The 22,524-nt window shown below is 38.9% G+C and overlaps 1 protein-coding gene across 5 annotated transcripts in view; it reads right to left on the bottom strand.

The window, feature by feature from the left end:
• Positions 1-22,524, bottom strand: part of brsk2a (BR serine/threonine kinase 2a) — a 176,702-nt gene that overhangs the window by 39,891 nt on the left and 114,287 nt on the right. For all 5 annotated transcript variants that reach the window (XM_014005558.1, XM_014005561.1, XM_014005557.1 and 2 more), the window contains exons 3-5: positions 13,127-13,212; positions 10,566-10,706; positions 3,309-3,425 (exon numbers count right to left, since the gene is read on the bottom strand). In XM_014005558.1, coding sequence (XP_013861012.1) covers positions 3,309-3,425; positions 10,566-10,706; positions 13,127-13,212 — 344 coding nt within the window. The remainder of the gene's footprint in view (positions 1-3,308; positions 3,426-10,565; positions 10,707-13,126; positions 13,213-22,524) is intronic.

Genomic DNA, 22,524 nt, shown 5'->3' with positions numbered 1-22,524 from the left:
CACACACACACACACACACACACACACACACACACACACACACACACACACATATATGGCGCACACATCTCTAAGGCATGCTTGCAAACAGAATGGTGATGAAGCTGAGAGTGAAGAGATGACTACTAGACCTATTTTTGGAACAACGTCTCTGTAAGAGCCCTGTGTTTTCTCCTGCAACAAGTACTTGAAGCACTTTGTAAATACATGAGCAGATGAACTTCTCTTGGATCAGATCTTACACAAAAGTGGCAGCAGAATATGTTCCGATAGAAGCGAAACTGCTCGACCCATTTTGCTGCGTAAGAGGCATCACTTTTGCCTCTTTATAGAGTAATGGAAACATTTCAGCGTGGTCACACCTCTAAAAATATTCTGCTGTGTACATCTGATTTGCATTTTTGTACACACACATACACACTAATCACTCCTGATGAGTCATAAGAGCTTAGGCTTGAAAGAAATTACACAACAGTTTCAGCTGGCTGGATGTGTCTAATTATTTGGGTTGTAATGCACAAATATGAAAGGCAGGTGTCAGAAACAGGGAGGTACACAGAAAATAAAAAATAAATAAATAAAAAACAACCAATGAGAGGACAAAGACGTTTAGAGGTTGGGGATAAAGTAATCTTCATCTGTGCTGCGTGAGCATATGCACTTTCTAAATTCTGCGTACGCCTACTTTCAGTTGCATTTCAATTTAATCTGGACAGAGTCAATCAGAGCAGGGACAGATGTCACCAGGACTTCCTGTCAGCCACATCTGCCAGGAGAGTCATGACAAAGCAAATACTCTTTCTGTCACAAGATACGCACAGACAGAGGGAAAAAAGTCCCTCAAGCAACTTTGTTGATATTAATCTGAATAAATCCTAGAAAATCAACACAATTATTTATTACAAAGACAAATGCCAATCTAGAATCTTTGAAAGTTCTGAGAAACAGTTTTCCTGGCTTTCTGTTTGCCTTTTTTTTTTCTTTGAACGGTAGCTGCTTCTTCACACATCAATTCAGTTAAGAGGAAGGGCCAGTCACACTAGCCATGTTTCCATCCAATTGTAATGTGAATTTGGAGCAAACTTTTTAAAATGTTGCAAAAGAAGGATAGAAAAAAGAAAAAGAAATCCAAATTAAGCATTTCTATTTACTGGTTTGGAGCAAATCCACCAAAGCGGTAATTACATCAGACAATGTTATGCATGGCTGTAGTAAACAGGAAGTAGAGGTTGCAAAGCTGGGACCACACATCTCAGGACAATGGAGAGAAGTTTTCAGTTTTCAGGAATGTGTTGTTATCGGGCAAGTTGTGATTGTTCTGTCATATCAACTGGTACTGGTGATGTTACATGTTGCCAGAAGATGGAGAGAAAGAAATGCAATTCTTATAGGAATAWCYGGGAGGATGCAGACAGCAGAAACAGCTGGTCAGTCATATAAGATAAATGTTTTTTTATGTCAGAACTTATTCAGCAAATGTGTTTCCACCTAAACCAGGCATAAAACCATTTTTTCCATCAAGCATTTCTAATGCAGTACTTCAAAATGAGCATAAAGAACATTGATGGAAACATGGCTACTGTGTTCAAACTGTGGATAATTGTCAAATTACAAGTGACAAAGCTGACATCACAAAGCAAATTAATTAAATTTAAACAAAAGAAGATTAAAATTTAAGCAATATAGAAGAAGCAGAGTTCAAATATAAAAAAATGTCTGGTTTAAACGATATTACATTTTCAGACTAAAACTAAACTCTTTAGAGACAAAACGGAGCGGTTTAATCTATGCAGTCGTTGAGCTCCRTAGAAAACTCTGATAAACTTTCACCATCCGCCCTGTCCCCTTCAGCTCAGGGTTAAATAAAAAGCACTCCTCAACTATAGAGACTTCAGCCTTCTCTTTTGATTGCTGCCATGCAGTGACTTTTCCTGCAAGCAAATTTATTGTGGTCATAGGATTGACGAGTGCTCTGGGATCGTAAAGGTAGGAACATAAACCGGCAGTGTGATAGGAGGAGATAGAGGGCAGGGATGTTTGGCCAAGGCCCTGTCCCTGCTCAGAGCAAAGGAACAATCAGCAGGGAACAAAACCCTGCTCTCAAGAAATAAACACGGCGCCGTGTGGAGGGATAAAAACGATGGCCCTGATTTCCCCACTSATCYTTYTCTGTGACTAATTGTTTTTCTCTGTGCATTAGTTTTCCCACTTCCCCTCCAATGAGAAGATTTGCATTACCCTTAGACAGTGGCGGAGCCAGACGTTTTTCTCAGGTGTGGCCAGACAGGGACCACTACACACAGGGGTGGCCAGGAAAATTACATCATTTTTTACTTGTAAGTTTCTACATCTATTTGTGTTTTTGTCGTTTCCTTATGTCCTGATACAGGTAGTGACTATCTTATAAACATGGGCGTCAAAACCAATTTGAAAATGGGGGTGGGAGGCACACTGGGGGCCTGTGGGTCCCCCCCCCCTAAAATTTTGAACAAAATAGATGCCATTTCCTKCATTTTGGTGTATTTTACCAGGTTGTTTAATATACTTTTACCAACATAAATAAACACTTGATTTAATAATTATTTCAGAGACAAATTCKTCATTAAACTAGTTCCATCATCCTGTTTTTAAACTCATTGCTTTGGCTGAGATKAGGTTAATTAAAGTGACACACTATCATATCCAATGTCTTTAGGGGTGCTTTTTACTTTTATATTGTTTATTGATTTATTTTTAATTGTAACATATGTATTTGTGCCAAATAATGATGACCTTCAACTGCATGTTTAAGCTAATGTTTATAATTTTACCCAATGAACAGGTGCAAAATTGATAACCACCAACAGTGAATTTAGAGGGGTATTGCACTTTTTTTGATTTAGTGATAGGTCTATTCATCACCAGAAGGGACAGGGTATCATGCAGCCTTCAGAACATAAAATGAAAAAAATAAAAATAAAATAAATAACAAAATAAAAAACATTTGTCACCATAAGTCAGATTACCTAAATAAAATAATCAACTCTTCTTCAGGGATAGAGCTTGGTAATGTTTCAAACTGTTGAACACTGCCACCAACTGTTCAGGAGGATTATTACACCCCTTAAAAAGGTTTCACTGTGGAAGGGGCGTGTACAGCGGGGTGGCCAATGGGGGTGGCCAAAGATTTGTCTGTGGAGGCCATGGCCACCCCTGGCCACCCCTGGCCACCCCCTGGCTCCGCCCCTGCCCTTAGAACAATTTGAACATTTCATGAGATACTTTATGCATTGGAAAAGAGGCAACGCGATGTTTTTAATAATGCTTACCCACAGCTGGTTTCCAACAGACTGTCTCCAACCTGAAGGGACGCCATGCCAAAGTCTGCTATCCTGATGTTGTTCTTTTCATCTAGCAACAGGTTCTCTGGCTTTAGGTCCCTGTGGCTGAGAAATCAGAGACACAAGCACAGAACAGAGTTAATGAAACATGAAATCTCTCATATAGAGTTATGTAACAGACTAAACTGAGGAGAAACGAGGGGTTTGCTGAGGGGACTCGTAATCACTGGGTCCGTGCTCGCAGCTGTGAAGAACAAAGCATCTTCACCTGCCCTTCACCTCCGCGCAACACCTCGCTTTGATCTGCCTGTGCCGAAGCTTCAGAGACCCCCACCTCGGTGTTGGCATGCTACAAGGTGTGACAGCCCCCCCGCTGTGTCCTTTCCTCCTGTTTCCCCTTGCTCTCCATCCCTCATCCCCTTCCCTCTCATCTCCCAGACAGCCACCAGTGAACTGGTTTGGGGGGGGGGGGGGGGTTTCCAGAGAGGAAGCCAGCCACAGCGGTGGTGTTCATTAGCTGCCATTCATTACCATCAAACACAGCAGGGAGGAGAATATCCAGCGGACATAATCTCCTGCTTTTAAAAGGACCACTGACAGAAATGATTTTCTTAYGTCATGTTCTGAAGCTGAGTCAGAGTCTCAGAATTATAACTTTCTCTAAACGATGTGGGGTTAGCACTTTTGGAAATGTAAAACCTCTTTCCGTGTTTAGAGCTGGACTTGATTAGACTTGACTGTTTCCATGTGGCATCCATCAAGACTGGACTCTTTAAAGCAGAACAAACAGGTATCTGCAAATACAGAGACATAAATCTCTGTTCATTGTTCTGTTTGTATGGCAGAGTGCAAAGGTCTCTACTTTATGTAGATGGTTGGATMCTACGGAGCCCGCAAGGAGACATGGGKKWTTTTTTCTTTTGCGTTCCCATGCCCACGCAATAGTATTGCGTTACCCCTCAAAAGTTGTTTATCACTGTGCACACTCACATGTGCACCATTAGTGAGTTAGCCAACTACTTTAATTCAGCCTCAGAATGAATATATCACACAGCCACGCATGGAAGTACGATCTTTTAACACAGTGCAGCCACGCAACATCAATGTCAATTTCACAGACTTGTGGCGACACATTCTGTTTTGGTAACTGGATATTTCCAAATATAAGTCTGATTTAATTCAGTTAATACAAAACAAACCTTTGCGATGGAACATAAAACAACATTGTGAGAGAATGCAAATGTTTGCAAGGTAACACAAAAGTATTGCGAGGTAACACAAAACGTATCGCGCAAAAGAAAAAAAAATCCCCACATGTCTCCTCGTGGGCTCTGTAGGATACAGCTTCAGTTTCATCCCTTCAGTAAGTATTTTTAATATAGACACAAACTCGTTAAAAAAAACTTCTTCTTGACTCACATTTAGGTCAAAATAGAGAAAAAAAATACAATATATCAGCTTGTGTTTACTAAGAAGCTTATTGAGGACATTTAGACCCTTTAAGAAACAGAAACGACTGTAAAAGTTATCTATTTTTAAAATTATTTTTTATTTTTTGTTGAACCATTTGTTTCAACAATCAGCAGTTAATTAAACATGTTTTTTCTTCGACTAGTGAAATGTTCCCAGTGCCATTAACTACAAACAAAGCTCAGTGATTCGTACTTGAAGAGCTGGAGATCCTATATATAATACATGTATTTAAATATAGCCTACCTTTTCTTGCGGCTAAAATGTTGCAGTTTAACTTTCTTAGTCAACAAAACTTATCTTTATAAAACCTTTATTATAGACAACGTTTTTAGATTTTCATGGTGGGGGGGGGGTATGTATTTTCCAGGCACATAGTTAAATTCTTTATCACAATCAATGTCACATTCAGTTGTCATGAAAATGCTGTATATATCAAAAATAAATTTGACTTCGTATCAATAGCCTATCTCAACATCTTGACATGTTTTTGTCTCCTAAAGAATCTCCTACCGCTTCTGACACTCCCACTTCAGCACATCCTCACAACATGGCTTCAGGGAAGGGATGCTCTGTGGGGGCGGAACCTTGGCTACAAACCGAGCTTCAGGGAGGAGCTAGGTACAAATAGGCGGTGCTTTGTACCAGCAAGTGTTGCACAGCTCCACATGGCTACCGCAGGAGATTCAAGTATTTCTTAAAMATGCRYAAATGAGTCAAAGCAACACTGGGTCTGTTTTATGAGGGAATTACATCACAACATGATGTAAAGACAAAAATAAAGTTGATTTTGCGTAATAACCCCCTTTAATAAAATATAGATATTGAATTTTGTGGCAAATGTGCAGAAAAGATTTATTTTAATCTGACGTAATCAGTGAAGGATGTTCAGGATATTTGGACAGATGCTGCAGACAGTAGAGCAGTGCAGAACATCAGAGTTTCCCCTTTTTAAAGATCTTCAACTAACAGTCTTTTATTAGCCTTGATAGCTACATTTCTTTTAATTAATCTTTTTTTGATATATTTTAAATCTAATTTTAYATTAACACTAATCTGGTAAACATGCATGAGTTTTTTTAATGAACTTTATGCCTTAAAAATTAATCTCATACTAATTTAAATTAGTGCCCACATGGGGCCTAAATGGCAAATGCTAACTTTATATTATGAAAAACACTTTTATGTTCTTAGGTTAATGATGGAAGAAAGGCAGTTAGACCAATAGCTAAATATATCTGCCTTTGAAGAATGCGTCATCAAAATAGACGTTTAACCTTAGATGACATCAATKGTCGTACAACTCATTTCCTGTCCTGAGGGACTAGCTGTCAGCAGGTTTGTTATCATGCTGGCAGTTTCTGTGATCCTTGCTATAATTGAAATAAAACTTAGATAGCATTTAAAACAGCTGTCCCCAGGCTACAGCCTCTTTTAGTTCACACTGCGATCATTTGATGGTGATGTCAATAGCCTGGGAGTTTTAATGAGTAATGTCAAAGCACGAGGGAAAGGAACAAACGGCCTATTCAAGGGCCATCAGTTGTAATAAAAAAGGGAGGAGGGGGCTGAAAGGTAAGTGGGTAGAGGAAAAGTGATCAATGTGCTCGATTATACTAAAAAATATTGAGAAAACTTCTCCTGCCAAMAAATTGCTCTACAAAGCTTGAAGGTAAAATTCACTTGTGAGCAGTTTAAATGAGAGAAGAGATAAAGTCAAGAGTCAGAATACAAGGACTGGATGTTAGCAGAATATTCAGACTTTTTTTGATAAAGCCTTCAGAAACAAGGCTAATTTTGAGCAGTGGTTTAAATGGGTTAGAAGTGATTTAACAAACATCACAGTTTGACATTCTGTCAGGAATATTCTTTCAGCCAAGATGAAGGATAATCAGAGAAGAAATGCCTCGTGTGTTCTGTATGTTCTGTCTGAACTGGCATCCTGCATCAGCACAGACCAAATCATCATCATCATAATCATCATCAATAATAATAATAATAATAATAATAATAATAATAATAATAATGATACATGGGGGAAATGGGAAATATAGTACAACATAGATACTTTCTTACCACTAAGTTTATTTATACATAAAGAGTTTTCTTTATTTTCATGACTATGAAAATTGTAGATTCACACTGAAGGCATCAAAACTATGAATTAACACGTGGTATTATATACTTGAAAAAAGTGTGAAACAACTGAAAATATGTCTTATATTCTAGGTTCATCAAAGTAGCCACCTTTTGCTTTGATTTCTGCTTCACACACTCTTGGCATTCTCTATATAGTTTTATTATTTTCATAAAGTTAAAACTTTCCAAGTGTCATTACTGTTCTCCTCAACAGCCTTCCTTTAATTGTTTCTGAGAGCTGAGATGCAAACCTTTAGCCCTTTTTTCATGCTGCTCTTTTTATCTTCACTTTTTTTCCCTCTCAAACACTTTTGGCTTCTTCTGACCCACTTAGAGAGGCATTAAGCTCATTCACACAAAAAAAGGAGCTTTGGGGCAATATTCTATCACATTAGCAAAAGAGGACAGTATTCTGTTTATTGTCTGTGCTCAGCACAAATGTTCATTAGCTGATGGGGTTAATTAGGTACTAAAAGCAATGAGGAGTGAAAACAATAAAAATATATTTTTGTAAAAAAAAGTTGCTGTGATAATTTAAAACTGTCATTTATGAAGAAGTTTATAGTTATGTTTGTTATTCGGTTGAATTTGTTTGAGCAAGATTTGTTTAAAGCAATCACATTGATTTAATTCCCTCCAAACAARTGATTTATTGTTGTTAATGGCTAGAATAAAAACAGAATAGGAGAAGTATAAAATACAGCCGAGTTTGTCTCATTTTCATATATTTACATCAATTTCTGACACGAACAATAAAGTGAAATATGAGAAAAATGTAAACAACCTTTTTGCTGAATTTTATGCTGCAACTGTGGATTGATGTATTAATGAAAGTGTCAATGATATATTCTTTAACTTTGTCCTAGATAATGTTAAAAATTGTCAGCTTTCAATGTCAAATAAAACGTCATCAGTAGCGTTCTGACCAAAATTAATGTTGGACAGAAGAGTTTTAAAGCTTAGGACAGAGAATCAGTGAAGACCATGAGCAGGGAGGATTTATTTCATTGCTGAAATGCAAACAATTGCAGCTGAAATACAAGTTTCTGGATGCAACTCAGAGAGTAGCCCATATCCAAATTAGTCTTGTGTGATTCATTTTACTAAGTTCATTTAACACATACAAAAAGACATAGAAGGAAATGATCTACATGAGCACTGGACCAGCTGGCAACGTTATTTCTTCCCAGCTGGTGCAATGAGTTGCTTCTTCTTAAACAAACAACCATGTCAAAAGAAACATCCTGTGGTTGTGGAAACAATGTCAGTCTGTTTGAGAAGGGTCAAATCCCTGGCACGCATCCAACAGAGAAAACAAATTTGTTTAAGAACTGTCCAACGCATCATAAGAAACTGGAAGGATGACGGGGACCCTTCGTCTTCGATGATGCCCCCATCAGGAAGCTTATCCAAACAATGCCACTGTGCGCCGCAATCAAAGCTAAAGGTGGACCATCAAAATACTAGAGTATGATCTTTTTATTTGGTGGCGACTTTTTTTATTTGGCCAGGCAGACGTGCAGAAAAAAAAATGCCCACAAATGCCTTAGGAGAATTTATAACTTGGTTAAATATCAAAACTCTTATTGACAATTGTCAGGTAAATCTATATAAAGTTACAAAACGTACATTTGGACTGGATAATGTCAATCAAAAGCAGCTCTTGGACCACATCAGCTCAACACCTGGAACTTTATCATCTCTGAAAAGAAGACTGAAGCCACATGGGTTGTTCACTTGTGGTGACTCTAACGAGGTTTAGAGTCAGTCCATGTCTAAAACAGAACTTTTTATGGAGGTGGGAAGTAGAGAAAATGTCATTTACTCTGACTCAGAATTCATTATGCATTTGCTTTAATGATGGATGCTACTTTATGGCTTTTTTTCCCTGCATCTTTCTCCTCTTTTCTTTCCTTGTGAAAAGACAATCCCTGAATCAGTGTGCAATCTGAATCAGCGAAAGAAAACTCTGAGTCATAATAGCTCTTCCTTTCTACATTCTTTTTCCGTCACAGATGGGTTTGAATCCATCTGGCCCCGGAGAGATATTTGGGGATAAAACGTGGGCGGAGGACGGAAGTACGAAGCAACAATAAGTTAAAATGGGACGTGTGCACAAAAGGATGCTTGACGAGCATGTGCTACCCACCTCCCCCCGATCCCACCCCCTCTTTCCCTTAGAAGCCCTACCCTGCGCGGTGAGTCACAGAGAAAGTGGCACACTTTTAATGGTCTATGTCGGTCCCCCCTCTCGCATGCAAACATTTCCAAAATGGGAGGAATGATTGCCGAAAATCACTTTTCTTTTTGTCGAGGGTGGATGCTGGGATCTCATTAGTGGGGATGGAAGGAAGGTGAGAGGGGTTGTTTCTGTCTGTCTGTTTGCTCTTAATTGAGCTTGGGAGGAGGGGGAGTCGGTGAACCGATGCTCCCAAATAATCCTCCTCATGATAAATTTACAAGGCATCATTTTCTAAGAGTGTTAGCGAAAGAGATTTAAAGAGCTAAGACAGAAAGGACTGCGCCAAAGTAAAACAGGAGAGATTAATATGCATTTGTGTGTGTGTGTGCCTACAAAAGAGCTGCTGTAATCTGTGTGTGTGCGTGCACTCAGTGTCAGTTCCAAATACTTTCTTCTAATTGGTCTAATCTGTTATTCTCTTATTATTAAGCATTATTAACACAGGATAAAAAAGACTTTTCTTTTTTTCTTAAACAAAGCAGTTTAGTTTTAATCCTCGCTGCACACAAAACATCTTGGAAGTAAGTCTATTGTCTGACAGGGTCCCTCGTCTTTGCAGTTCTTTCTCCCATTTCTTCATGTGTGTATCTTTTTTTTTTTTTCATTTTTTACAAGTTAAGAGACTTATAACAGTTTTTTCAACAATAGGCACACACTCTCTGGAGAGGGAAACAAAGTCTCTTAAAGCTTTGGGATCATCAGCAGATATGTCTGACACACACACACATAAAATAAACACACCAAACAGTGCTCTAATTCAGTCCCTGCTGACTTGTTTGACTTTTGAAGTATATATGATTGCCTCTGGTCTTTGAGTTGGTAAACATTTAAATTACCCCCCGARGCAGAACACAGTGTGTCACATTAATGCGACTGTGACAAAACGTGCTGTGCTGATCGAGATGTTTGTTTTTAACTAGTTCTCTGAGTTGCTTTATGAAAAGCAATGTGTTTGTTCTTTATAATTAAATGACATACATAACGCCATACGGAGACACATGTATCTTTATAATGTGATGAGATGCAACATGTGTTTTCTCGGTTCTGGAATTTATTATTAAATCGCTGTTTTGAAAGCTAAATGGCGTTCCGGATAAACGTACAGAAATGCATGCTGCAGAGTTACTGCAGGAAGATTCTGTATCGTCTCTGAATTCATTACCAGAGAGCTCATTATTTGCTCAATGGTGTGTGATCACCAAATTGACTTTGTTATGCCCCCTAGCTACGACTGTTTATTAGTTGGTTTTCTTTTTAAGTATTAGTGAGATTTTTTCTTTTTTATAGATTAGAAATGATAAATGGGACTTTCGCAACTTGAGATGTTTCAGTGTACTTTAAAGCTTTCAGAAAGTTCCCAACATTTTGTTCTACACGTAAGTTGGACCACTTACCATATAGAATGACTGTGGCAAAAATCCAAGGCAGACATGATTTGTCTGAAAAATTTCCTGGCCTCTTTGGGTGTTAACCTGCCTTTCTTCACCAAGTAGTCAAACAGTTCGCCCCCGGACACGTGTTCTAAGACAAGGTACCTGAAAAATACACAGAGATGTTACAACRAGTAAAAGGAAATCTAGATTTTTACTAAGTCTTGCATATAAATCTTATAAGACTGGATGAAAAACACAAATACTTGTTGTAAACATTTATTTGCAACAGTCTGACATTCAGTGAGAAAACTGACATAAAGATAGAAATATGGTAACCTCAAAGCCATTATGCAGACATAAAGCTCATATTTAATGACATAATCTCCAAAAAGCCATATCATGTCGACTGCCTATTTTTTATTCTGTCATAGAGTGAAGGATGCCAGCAGCACAGCCTACATTCATGTAAACGAGATTCTGATTCTTTGCCATTTTTTTCTGGTGTCACATAAATATTTGTGCAACAACTTAAAAAAAAACATATCAAATCCACCAGCGTGATCACTTTTCATGTGGCTGCTCAGCAGGTAGCCTTCAYGTCTGTGAGGCTGGACTTTTGGAAGGCCAGTTTGTCATCCTGAGTGTTTAGTTTGGTCATGCTCGGAGGCTCCAAGGGGACAGAGGGAAAATAAATCTCCACTGACCCAAGAACAAAGCCATATCTGTGGGGTGAAATCCAGCATGGCCCTGCCTCTGCTCTGCTCATATATCCTCCACCAAAACTACTTCACACCTAACAAGGACAAATTGAAATTCAGAAAGGCTGTAAAATACCCTTTTCTTTCGCCACTCCTTTTGGAAACATGGATCCACATCMATCACTGAAGTTTTACTAACTAACATATGGTGATTCAAAGGGTTTTGTCTAAGAAAGTGTATTTGCTAAAACCAGAAGAGGCTTCCCCAGGAGCTTTAAATCAAGTCAGAGAACACACACATTTACGTTACAGACAAATCAGAACTGGAGGCTAAATGATCAAAATTTTATGTAGACTTGGATTTTAAATGTAGGTTTTTTTTGCAAAACAATGCATTTTGTTTCATTCCCAGAGTTTACTGGAAACCGTTCACCAGTGCACCACACTCATTTACTCTGATGATGAACAGTTTATTTGTCATTGATGCAACTCCTCAAGACTGTTTTACCGGGTTTGGCTGCATAGAAACAACAGTTTGTATGAAGGTGTTTGAAGATTAAACATTTGATACACGCTTGAAAATAAGCTTTTCTTTTATGTCTAAAGAGGAGGTGATCAGTTATTTTAAGTCTCTTTAGAGCTTGATTTGTGAAGTATCAAAAACATACTGTGAATCTTTTAAATCAACCTGGTCATCTTATATAAATAACTCATTAATAAATATCTTTTTTCTCAAATATAATTTAAAAAGTAGCCAACTTCTCTTTTTGTAACTGTATCACTACAGCAATGAAAAGTCTGAAATAAAAACTGACACAAATCAAGTGAACTGATAATTTATGGTCACCATTTTTCATTTCAAGAAGCATAATTTATATTATACAATATTATGAGTGTTATYATACCCTATAAATTAATTATCATAGGCTAGGTATCAAATATCCTCCCCCTCTTCTCCACATAYACAGTGCATTAGTTTAAACAGCCTGTGGTAGGATCTGTGCCAAAAACATAATAAATCTTTAAAGCTCTGGGACTGCTAAATTCAAACGTCCTCTACATCTATCCATTATTGTCTTTCAAGTGGTGACATCTAAGTAAGAATCTAAATYGTACGAGGAGCCAAATCATATTACTGCTACAAGTGCGTTCCAGACTCTTGAGTCACGCAAATGTAAAGCGATTTGTCTTCKGAGATGCTGCTGGTCACCGTCTGCCACAAGTGATGAAGCAATGGGTACAAAATGTGATTTTAATAATCCAATTATGGAACGAATCCTAATATTCTGCTTTTCCCACCATCTAAAAAGGATGACATGCACTGGTCGGGATGCCCCGTCTCCGTTTGGCCTGAAAGCTCAAGATGAGAACTAAATGAATTTAGTTGACAACCAATCCTCTGTAGATCAAGAGGTCTACTAAACAACCAAAGGGGCTGTCACTCAGCAATGTAAAAGTTAGGTAATAGATTCTGCATCAGTGTGAAAACACAGCTGCAGCACCACATCTCTGTGCCTTTTTTTTCCTTCATGTAGCGGCGTTGCCACTGATAAGCGTACCATGGCATTTACATTACTGAGACTGCCCCTCACTATTAGCAGGCCCCTAGCATCCATGACTAAATAAATGCTCAGTGCTGYTGCTAATGGAGCATCCATCCCTCCAAGGCAATCCCAATGTCCTCCAATCATAAAACAGCAAAACGATCTGCTGCATTAGACCATCTTTGGAATCCGAAGGACCACCTGAACTTTAACCATTTTGTACAGATATCCTCTACGTGGAGTATTTTTGTTTTATTAAAACATTAAACCTCTGAAAAAGCCAGCTAATTCGTTTTGAGTGGAAATCAAAGTTAGAGCAGCATCAGCTGCTGATACTTACAAGTATTTTTTATTTTCATAGACATCATGCAGCTTTAAAACATGTGGGTGTTCTATAAGCTTCAGAATAGCTATTTCTCGCTCCACCTGAAAGAGAGGGGGATAGAAAAGGGGGGAGGAAGAGAAAAAAAGGAAAAAATGTTTTATTATTGCAAGATCAACACAAAGTACTTTAAAAACCTCAGTAAAAAACTTTTTTTAGCTCACTGCTGAAGGTGAAAATGTTTTTGCCCATGTCTGCGAAGTGTGCAAAGTTAGCTAAATATCTCAAAAACAAGAGGTGAAACTTAAATGATGCTCTCAAAGTAATCATTGGATAAGYCACAATTAAGTGAATTTAGCAAACCCAACTAAAGAATTTGCATTTCCTGTAAAAATGCAGTGTGAACGCTTAATGCTGTAAGATTTTTGCTGAATACCTAAAAAAAAGCTTAACCTAGCCCTTAAATAGCTAAAAGCAAGTAGATGAAACAGCTTAAATTAGCAGAAATAAACAGAAAGAGCATGTTTGCTGGATTAAGCAGTACGGAGATGAAATGATTACAAAAAGTCACTATTTAAAAACACAGAAAACAGCTAAAATTAGCAGAATGCAGCTGAAAGAAGAATAAAACCTTATAGCTGAAAGAAGCTGACAGAAGGACAAATAATTTGAAATTAGCACAAGTTGATTAGGCAGTTGATATCTTACGCAAACCAAAATTACAAACCTATAATCTAATGTGCAACACAAAATCTATACATCAAAGGTCTGTCCATGCACAGTTTAGATCTGACACTTTGCCTTTGGCATTGGACAATTTTGTTCACTTCCAGAGGAGAATCGTATGTCTTCTTTGTGTGATTTGGATGAAATTGAAATTAAAATGCACTTTTTGTTTTATTGTCCTTTGCATTTGATTATGAGCAGGGGCGCCCAAACATTTTCCTTGAGTGGGCCAAAATGAAAATCTATCCAGGGCTGCGGGCCAAATGCAGTAATATAATACATGAAATACAAATACTTTTTAAGTGAAGTTCTTTATTTTTAACGATTAAGCTGTGCAATGACCCTCTTTTGTTTTGTTCTGTGCACTTGGAGAAAGTCTGCCATACGCTCAAGTAGCAAAGGCTCATGGGACATTTCATAAATTGATAAAATATGAGTTTTTGTGGCCTTATAAAGTGTGCAAATCTACATGTGAGGTTAAATCTGCTCTAAATATTTCTTGTCATTTCATGTTTCATGTTTAATCCTAATAAATCAAAGATATGTCAGCACCATGACTGAAAACTACCTTCACTACAGCCCTTTTATATAGTCATTTGACCAATGGAAATACTGTGTTTCTACATAGGATAACAGGTTACAACCTTGTAACTTTGGCAACTGTTGGTGGGCCAAATCAAATGGCTTGGGGGCCAAATTTGGCCCACGGGCCCCACTTTGGGCTCCTCTGATTTTGAGAAATGAATTAGTTAAGGAGCAGAATAGTTTTTTATTTGAATTGTTAAAACAGGACCAAAATTGCGGACAAGTTAAKTGCTGAAAAACGTAAGGAAGAAACAATCTTAATAGTGTGAAAGCTTGACAAACATTCACACTGCTGGTGTTTTGGAAGTTGTGTAGTTGGTGTGTAAGATYTGACAATAATTGCTTGAGATTGTGACCAGATAGGCTTGAGCTCTGTTCCTCCTCACATAGGATGGTATTTATTTAAATATCTGGTCTGAAAGGCAGTGGGCAGCCTGCATTCCTTCAGTGAATRCGAGGCTTTTAATTAATTATCTGTAATGAGATCTCACAGACAGGTTTCTTTTAAGGTTACATCTGAGAGCTGTCTGTGACGTAAATCAATAAAAAGGAACGGACTGGCACTTTCTAGACTGGATGGAAATCAGTTTTGACCACAATTAGGCCATTTAGCTTCCAAATCAGTAAACATCACTATCTCAAGTAAAAAAAAATGTATGAGTTGCTTATATAAAACTGAATCAATTTTTTTTWAATTTGGTGTTTTTATTATGGTGAAATTGCTTTTAGCTTGTTCAGATAAGTAATATAAGGAGCAACACAACAAAGCAATAGATTTATGTCTTTTAGGTGTGCAACTTGTTTGTGAAAATGGTTTAAAATATTGAGATTGCTGCATCAAACTTTCATTTTTCCCCTGATAACAAAATAACAAAAAGCTAKTTTTCCCCCATTGTGTTCTAAGTGSCTGAGAAATATTCAGAGCAGTGAGCCCTAAAATTCCACCATAATGGAGCTGATCAGTTCGAACTTGTGTCAGCATCTCCAGAGACCATTGTCAGCATGTACAGCTGACACCGGAAATCAGCCGAAAACCACTTTGACAGAAGCCACTGGTAAATCCTGAGCACCCTGCTCTGCTTGCTGTTATCTGCTCACCCTTCTCCTCCACACTACTTGTCCATGTCCCCCTCCATCCCCAACTTTTCCTGACAAGGATGGAGATCAAAGAACTGTGTGAGTTTAAGGCGTACCTGTCTTGACGCAATCTCATCAAAGAAAATTTTTTACCAAGCCAGTGACAGCCTTCATCTTGATTTTGTGTCATTTTCATTTTTGACTGTTTTGTGAACATTTCTGCAGATTGAAGTCAGACTCTGATCTGTCAGCTAACTGTGTTTCTGTTAAACTCATACAAAACGGTTTGCTTAACTGGGCATGAAATCAGGTCCCTTCCTCTTAATTATTCAATACAGTCACAGTATTTTCACTACAAAAAYGATTTCAGTCAGGCTCAGGTTGACTGAAATCTATCTTGACACTCCGTTCGTAGTTATCTTCTGACAAATATCAGGCTCATCTCCACCCGGTCTTAAATGCAACATGTTGTAAAAGTGTTTAAAATGCCTAGGAACAGCCTGCAGCTCTTTTTGTGCTTTTCAGAATTTGAAATTAAAAACATTCACACATTTTGATTTTTTGTTTCTTTCTGATCTCTTCTGCAGGGCTTTGCCACAGCGAGCAAACTCGCAGGACAGACTTGGCGTTTCYTGGTGCAACCTGGGCTCAGACCTGCAGCTTCAGGATACAGAGAGTGCAGCACAGACCACAAAATTACCATGCCACAACGGTGCTACTACTATTTGTCTCTGTAGAGAAACTATGCGGCACACTCCAAGTCCTATTTTAGCAACGGTCTAATATGGTGAAAAGAAAACCAAGTTAAATATACAATTAAACTAAGAACAAAGATTCTCTACAAAATTCAAAGTTGTGAATGTGTAATTAACACACGCACAAAGTACCAAGGGGGAGGAGAGTAGTCGAGCTAATCAAGGCTAATCCACAAACTAATGACTTTTATCAGCAGCTCAAGAACACGCCACTTTGTCACCCTAGGCTGAGGTGTGTTTTTAGGAACAAGCCTGTAGTRGCTAACAGAGGGGCTTCCCGCAAAGAGACTAATGCTAACCAGGTCTCAGTAAGGGATAAGCTGTCGAAATGCCTCGGAGCCTGCAGCTGGCTTACCAAGAGTCCTCCTTCCTTCGTGTTGTTAATTAAAATAAGAAAAATGAGGCTTAGTGTTGAGACTTAACTCTAAAACTGCCTTCTTAGCTGTTGATTAACACACTAATGTAAATCTGTAAACCATCCTCAGTCCTTCTAGTAATAAACACAACAACTGTTTAATGAAATAGCCAAGGATCATTCATTAACAACTGAGTTTACRTGGAAAAGGAACAACTGTAAGTGTTCCGTTGATGAATGAATTGTTGCAAAAAATGCACAACACTTAAAGGAAAAACAAAACCTGTGATAAACTAGTGTCTTCTTATCACAATGTAAAACACACATYCAACTTCTCCATTATAACCAATTGGCCAAACTCTATTTTGAATTCTTTTATATTTTTTCACAGGGTTGTGCAAAAGTCTAAAGCTTAAGATCAGCTAATAGAGCTGTATTTTACTGCAATATGACATTTTTTAAAAAGAATTGATAAGTAGAACCATATCAAACTGATTTGTTGGTATGAATTTTATATGTTGTTTTTAAATAAATGGTTAATGAAATGATGCTAAAGAGAAATCAGAGCTTGAAGCTCCTGTGGTATCCAGATTAATGAGGCAGTAACTGATGCCACTCCAAATTCAGAGGACGAAAGCAAGTTTAGCATAGGGCCATCAGCCGGTTATTGATTCTTTAAATTACAGCCCTGGACCTGATTGATTGAATGGATGCACAAACAAATGACTGGTGACATTATAGTGGTTAGTGATAGAGGACAGAGGATTAGAGACAGCTAGACGACAACAAAGACCCAAAGAGATAAGATCGATGCCACGCTTGTCACAAAGCAACTGCGCAGAAAAAAACAGCCCAGAATCTTGAAGGGGAAAAAATTGGATCACAGGCTCTGTCATCTCTCACTCACCACTTAGTGCACGGTGTCGGCCTTTCTGTCTTTCACTCTCATGYACACAGAAGGAAAACACAGATATTTCTGCCACCTCCCCAGGCATGGAAGTGAAAAGTCCCCTTGATACTGAAATCCAAGGATCAGTCAGRAGGGAATCCCCGTGTCAGATTGAATGAAAAAAAAAACAGGTGGCTGTACCAACATGAAGAACACAGCATGTGATGATGGATGGAGAAACAGAAAAAAAGAGGAAAAGAAGGAGGATGAGTGAAACTGGAAATAAGTATTTCTATGCACTGAAAATGAGTAAAAATTGGGAGGTGCTAATGATATTTAATCTGCTTCATCATCCCAACATAAACCTTCAGGTCTTGCAGGTGCTGGTGTTGTATTTGGAAACACAATATCTATTACTGCATCTCAGTGGATAAAAGTTAACTTTAGCTGATTTTTTTAAAGTAAAAGAGAAATTAATTTTTCCAGAAAGAGTTAAATATCAGATTTAAAAAAAGAAGGTAACATATGGGTGAAGGAGGAGTAACAACTAAACAGGGTAACGAATGAAGAGGGGCCAACTATAAATAAACGAGCAGAAGGGGAGGAGACAGCCCAGCTTGGCTACTGGCTCACAGTCAAAACCAGTCARCTTGTCATCCATTCATACTTGTGACATGTGGACACATTACTGCATGAAGCTCACACACTCTGCGCACGCACACGCCATCGAACACAGCGAGCCACCAGCCAGCTCCATCCATCTATCCATATGTTGGTCAGTGAGCCAGTAGGAGAGAATTTATGCTTGGTGCCAGTTACAGGAGGGAGGCCAAGCTGGTGTGCACATGGATCTGTGTAGATGTGCTTACACACGCATGTTGAAAGTAAAGAGCTCAGCAGCCGAAGACATCTGTACGTCTTTGTAACCAGGGTGGGTGGGTGTGTGTGTGTGTGTGTGGGGGGGGGGGGGGGGGTAATTTTAAAGGGTGAACACAAACTCAGGGCTCAATTTCAAGCTTCAAGAAGACATTAATGTGTTTCTGGGAGAAGCTCCTTATCCAAAGTTGGTTAAAGAATTTCCAAAGACATGCTCAGTGTAGTGGATTAGACAGTATTTATTGAGGTGAGGACTACAAGCACGTAACTTTGTTATCTCTCACAACCAAGCTGGCCCCACTGGGAGCAAAACAAATACAAAATAAAATTATATCTGTATGATTCCATTCCACTCAAAGTTGGTTAGCCGAAAAAAAAAAAAAAAAAAAAAAACAAGACTCCCACTTACTTTCATCTCTCGCTGCCTATTGCTTTTCCCTCCACCTCGGGGACCTCTCAAAAACACAAGCGTATGTGTGTGCACACATAAACACACGGACACACACTGAGCGCAGCAGGGTTTTTTGATAATCACTTTATCAGTCATCCTTTGAACAGAGAAGGTAAAGTCTCTACACGGGGGGAATCTGATCAATGCCAGAGACACGTAAATCAATCAGGACATAGTCTCTGCTGGCTAACTAATCCTTATCCTTTATCCATCTTCTATCCTTTGAAATGGCTCTCATTACTGCTTCCCACCCAAGACCAAATTTAGTATTCCTTCCCTTCTTCATCCTTCCTCCTCTCCCTCATTTGCTCTCTGTTTCACTCATTCCATCTCTCTAATCATGTCTGCGATGTGATTCTTTTCTGTTGACAGATCCGTCAGAATGACACTTAGACTTATGGCAAGCCACATCATTTCACACTAACAGACACGTCCCTGAATAACCTTGTTTCTTATTGACGTTAATGGCAGAGGTCTTCCGCACACCGAGTAAACAAGGTGAAATAATACCCTATTATAGAGCATTTTGATGAGGTGCTGTAACATGCTAAACTGTGTTTGTTTGTTAGTGCATACGTGAGCGGTCGTATGAGTTGTGCAAGACCAATCTGCCAGGGGCATTGCTTTGGCGGTTCACTCTTTCCATTTGTTTCATCACTTCTTAGAAAAAGATTACAAAGACGTTAACATGGGATTTAGCGGACCAYATTGCACAACAGAAAACAGCAAATTAAGACGTAGCAGGCTTTGAAGGAACACACGTCAACTGATGTCATTCATGTCAGAGTTTGAAAATGATATTTTATGGTAAGAGGGAGTGGAGTTATACTGTAGCCACTGGGGTCAAACTGGAAATGACCTTATGTGGAATATCATGCTGATTTAGCAAAATGTGCTGCTTTTTAGAGTGSGTGTTTAGGAGCTAGTACTGCAGCAAATTTTAGATCAGCATCTTTAAAACTTGGCCCTGTAGGTAGGCACTGGGCTAGCCTGGTAAAAATCAGACCCTTGTCCTTCACTTTGCTTCATACGAGGGCCTGGACTCTCGGCAATAGAGAGGTGATTCTTGCTGGAGGCGTGGCCTCTCCTGGTTTAAAATGATTGGATCGGTTGGCCGCGACGTATGTGTATCCCAGCTCCACTGTGATGGAGGCTAAGCTAAGAAGCTAACCGGAAATTGCGTGTGCTGTAAACAACACTACTGAGAGGAGAGAAGTATCGAGCCGAACGAGACGAGTGTAAATGAGAGCTGCTGCTTTGTCAGACAAATTAAATTTAATTTGGAAGCCTTATCAACACAGACTGGCTTCATTCACTTACTCCACTGCCGTATGCTAAACTAACTAGCAGACACTGCACAGAAAATCGACGTTCTGTTCTCTGATTGGCCCGGACGAAAATTCTCCCGAAGAAATCCTTGTCTATGGGAGAAATCCCAGATGGAGCAGTGAAGGGGAACGAGAACTGAGCGGAACTGCGTAGGAAGGGCCAGGCTAACACTGGGCAGGGTGGATATGCATTTAAAGAATATCGTCAGAGCTTCAAAAAAATCCATCCGGTGCTTCATCAATTATTTTGCTAACACAACAGAAAAACAAGCACACAGACACTGGCAAATCAGTATTCCCCTTTTTRCCTTTCAGCTATAGTAGACAAACGTAAATCTAACAACCTACATTTCTCTTTATTTACATCTAGACGTAAAAAAAATGTTTTAAAAAAAGCAGCACAGGGAAATAAAAACRTATCTCAAGATGCTCAGTTTTGAAACTAAATACCAGCTGCTGTGGTATCTTGCACTTTTTGTTTTTCTTTTGCTAAAACATCTCCATTAAAATAACTCAAACATTAACAAAAAGACAAACTAAAGACCTCCACATACTCCTCTGAACTGCTGAAATCAGCAAATTTTGTCGGAGTTTTATGACAAAAATTGTGTCATTTTGTTTGCAGCTTCTAGTCTAGAATTCGACTGTTGCAGACAATTATATAAAGACCAAAACCTCACAGATGGAGATAAAAGAGACATTTTGCGTTGGTACGACTGCTGCCGCAATGTTGGTTCTGAGTGTGTCTGTGGTCATTTGGAATGCAAATGAATGTGCAGGCTCCATTGCTGATTGGAAGACTGAGACCAGGAGCTGAATGAGGATTGGCTGCCTGCTGATGAGTGAACTGCATAAAGATGAGCAGAACCACGGTGACGTCAAGCTTCTCCCTCCTCTGGGTCATTCAAGTCACCGCACCTGACAGACTGGCCATGTCAGCATTTTGAGTTCCTTCGTTAAAGAATAGTTTTGAGAGGAGTTTTGTATCTGCCATTTTTGTTATTCCTTTTTCTTCTGTTTTGTTAGTTTAGGATGGTAAATAGAACCTGAATTTTATTTCTTTTTGCACAGGTAAGAAACATAATTAAGTTCAATCTGTTTTAAATGATATTCCGGCTCACCCTGAAGTTTACACACAAGCACAGTAAATAAAATCACTTTTCTGTCTTCATCAAATACATTCTCAGTGGCTTGTTTGAATGGTGCAGAGGTTGGGAATCTCTACCATTTGTTACATCCTGGCAGATCCTAGACTGGGCATAACATGCATGGAGGAATCTGTCTACAGAAAAATGTGGGACAGGTTTGAGGACAAACAACATCGGGTCTCAGAGGGTTTATTTTTTCCCCCAAGGATAGATTCCAGCAGGAAGAAACCCTGTGCAGTGACATGTCCCACACTGGGAGGGGTTTCCCAGGAGCTCAGCATGCAGTGTCTCAGAGGCTTTAAACGTGTGTGCAAAAATGAACATCAAACAACCATGTGACCACACATCGACCGATCGGTTTTGGATGGAGTATAATAGGCCCTTTAAAGTCCATGAGAAGTTCTGTCTCGCAGACCCCATCTTATGCTTTGCCCCCGACAGAACTAGTTACAGAACACAAGCTGCTCTCCTAAAGGGAATGCATCCCTGTCGGGGGGCAGCTGAGGGACACGTTCCTATACTGTCTGTCGGGAAACAGCAGTGGTCTCTTTGTGACAAATTCACAAAACAGCACTTATTCTTGGTGAACAACAGGAATACCAGATTATCATCCTCCAACTCTTCCATCATCAACTGAAAACAAACATCCTCTTTGCTAACCRTGCTGTGTGTGTTGTTGCCGTTTGGCCTGACGTGCGCAGTAGGAGGCGTTACCAGGATGTCTCCCCCACAGTTTCTCTGTGATGATGAATTGTCCACGCAAAAAAATAAAATAAAAAAAGACAGTCTTGCAATCACATCAGCGATATCTGAAATCTCACATTAAGTCAAGTAAAACCAGTCCTCTATGGGTGCACACTAGCCTGGCCCGTGCCTTCCTATGCAGATCCGTTCAGTTCTAGTTTCCCCAAAGTGAAGAACAAGGGTCTGGTTTTAACCAGGCTAGGTGCACACACTCATACAGGTGTAATACCTTGTTTTAATATGAACTAAAAGCAAAAAAAAGTCACATAYATACAGTATTGTTGCTATATAGATAAGTGGTTGTTCACTTTACATACTGTATAGATTAAACATGGACAAATTCAAACAAACTATAACACTTTTGCTGATTTGATAAATGAAGAAACAGCTTTGAATAATTAAACAGGAATAAATAATAACAACAACAACAAAAACAACAACAACACCTATTATTATTATTATTATTATTATTATTATTATTA

The sequence above is a fragment of the Austrofundulus limnaeus genome, unplaced genomic scaffold, assembly GCF_001266775.1.
Source record: "Austrofundulus limnaeus strain Quisiro unplaced genomic scaffold, Austrofundulus_limnaeus-1.0 Scaffold31, whole genome shotgun sequence".
Taxonomy (NCBI): domain Eukaryota; kingdom Metazoa; phylum Chordata; class Actinopteri; order Cyprinodontiformes; family Rivulidae; genus Austrofundulus; species Austrofundulus limnaeus.
Note: the sequence above shows the minus strand (reverse complement) of the source record. Positions and strands in the feature narration are given on the sequence as shown.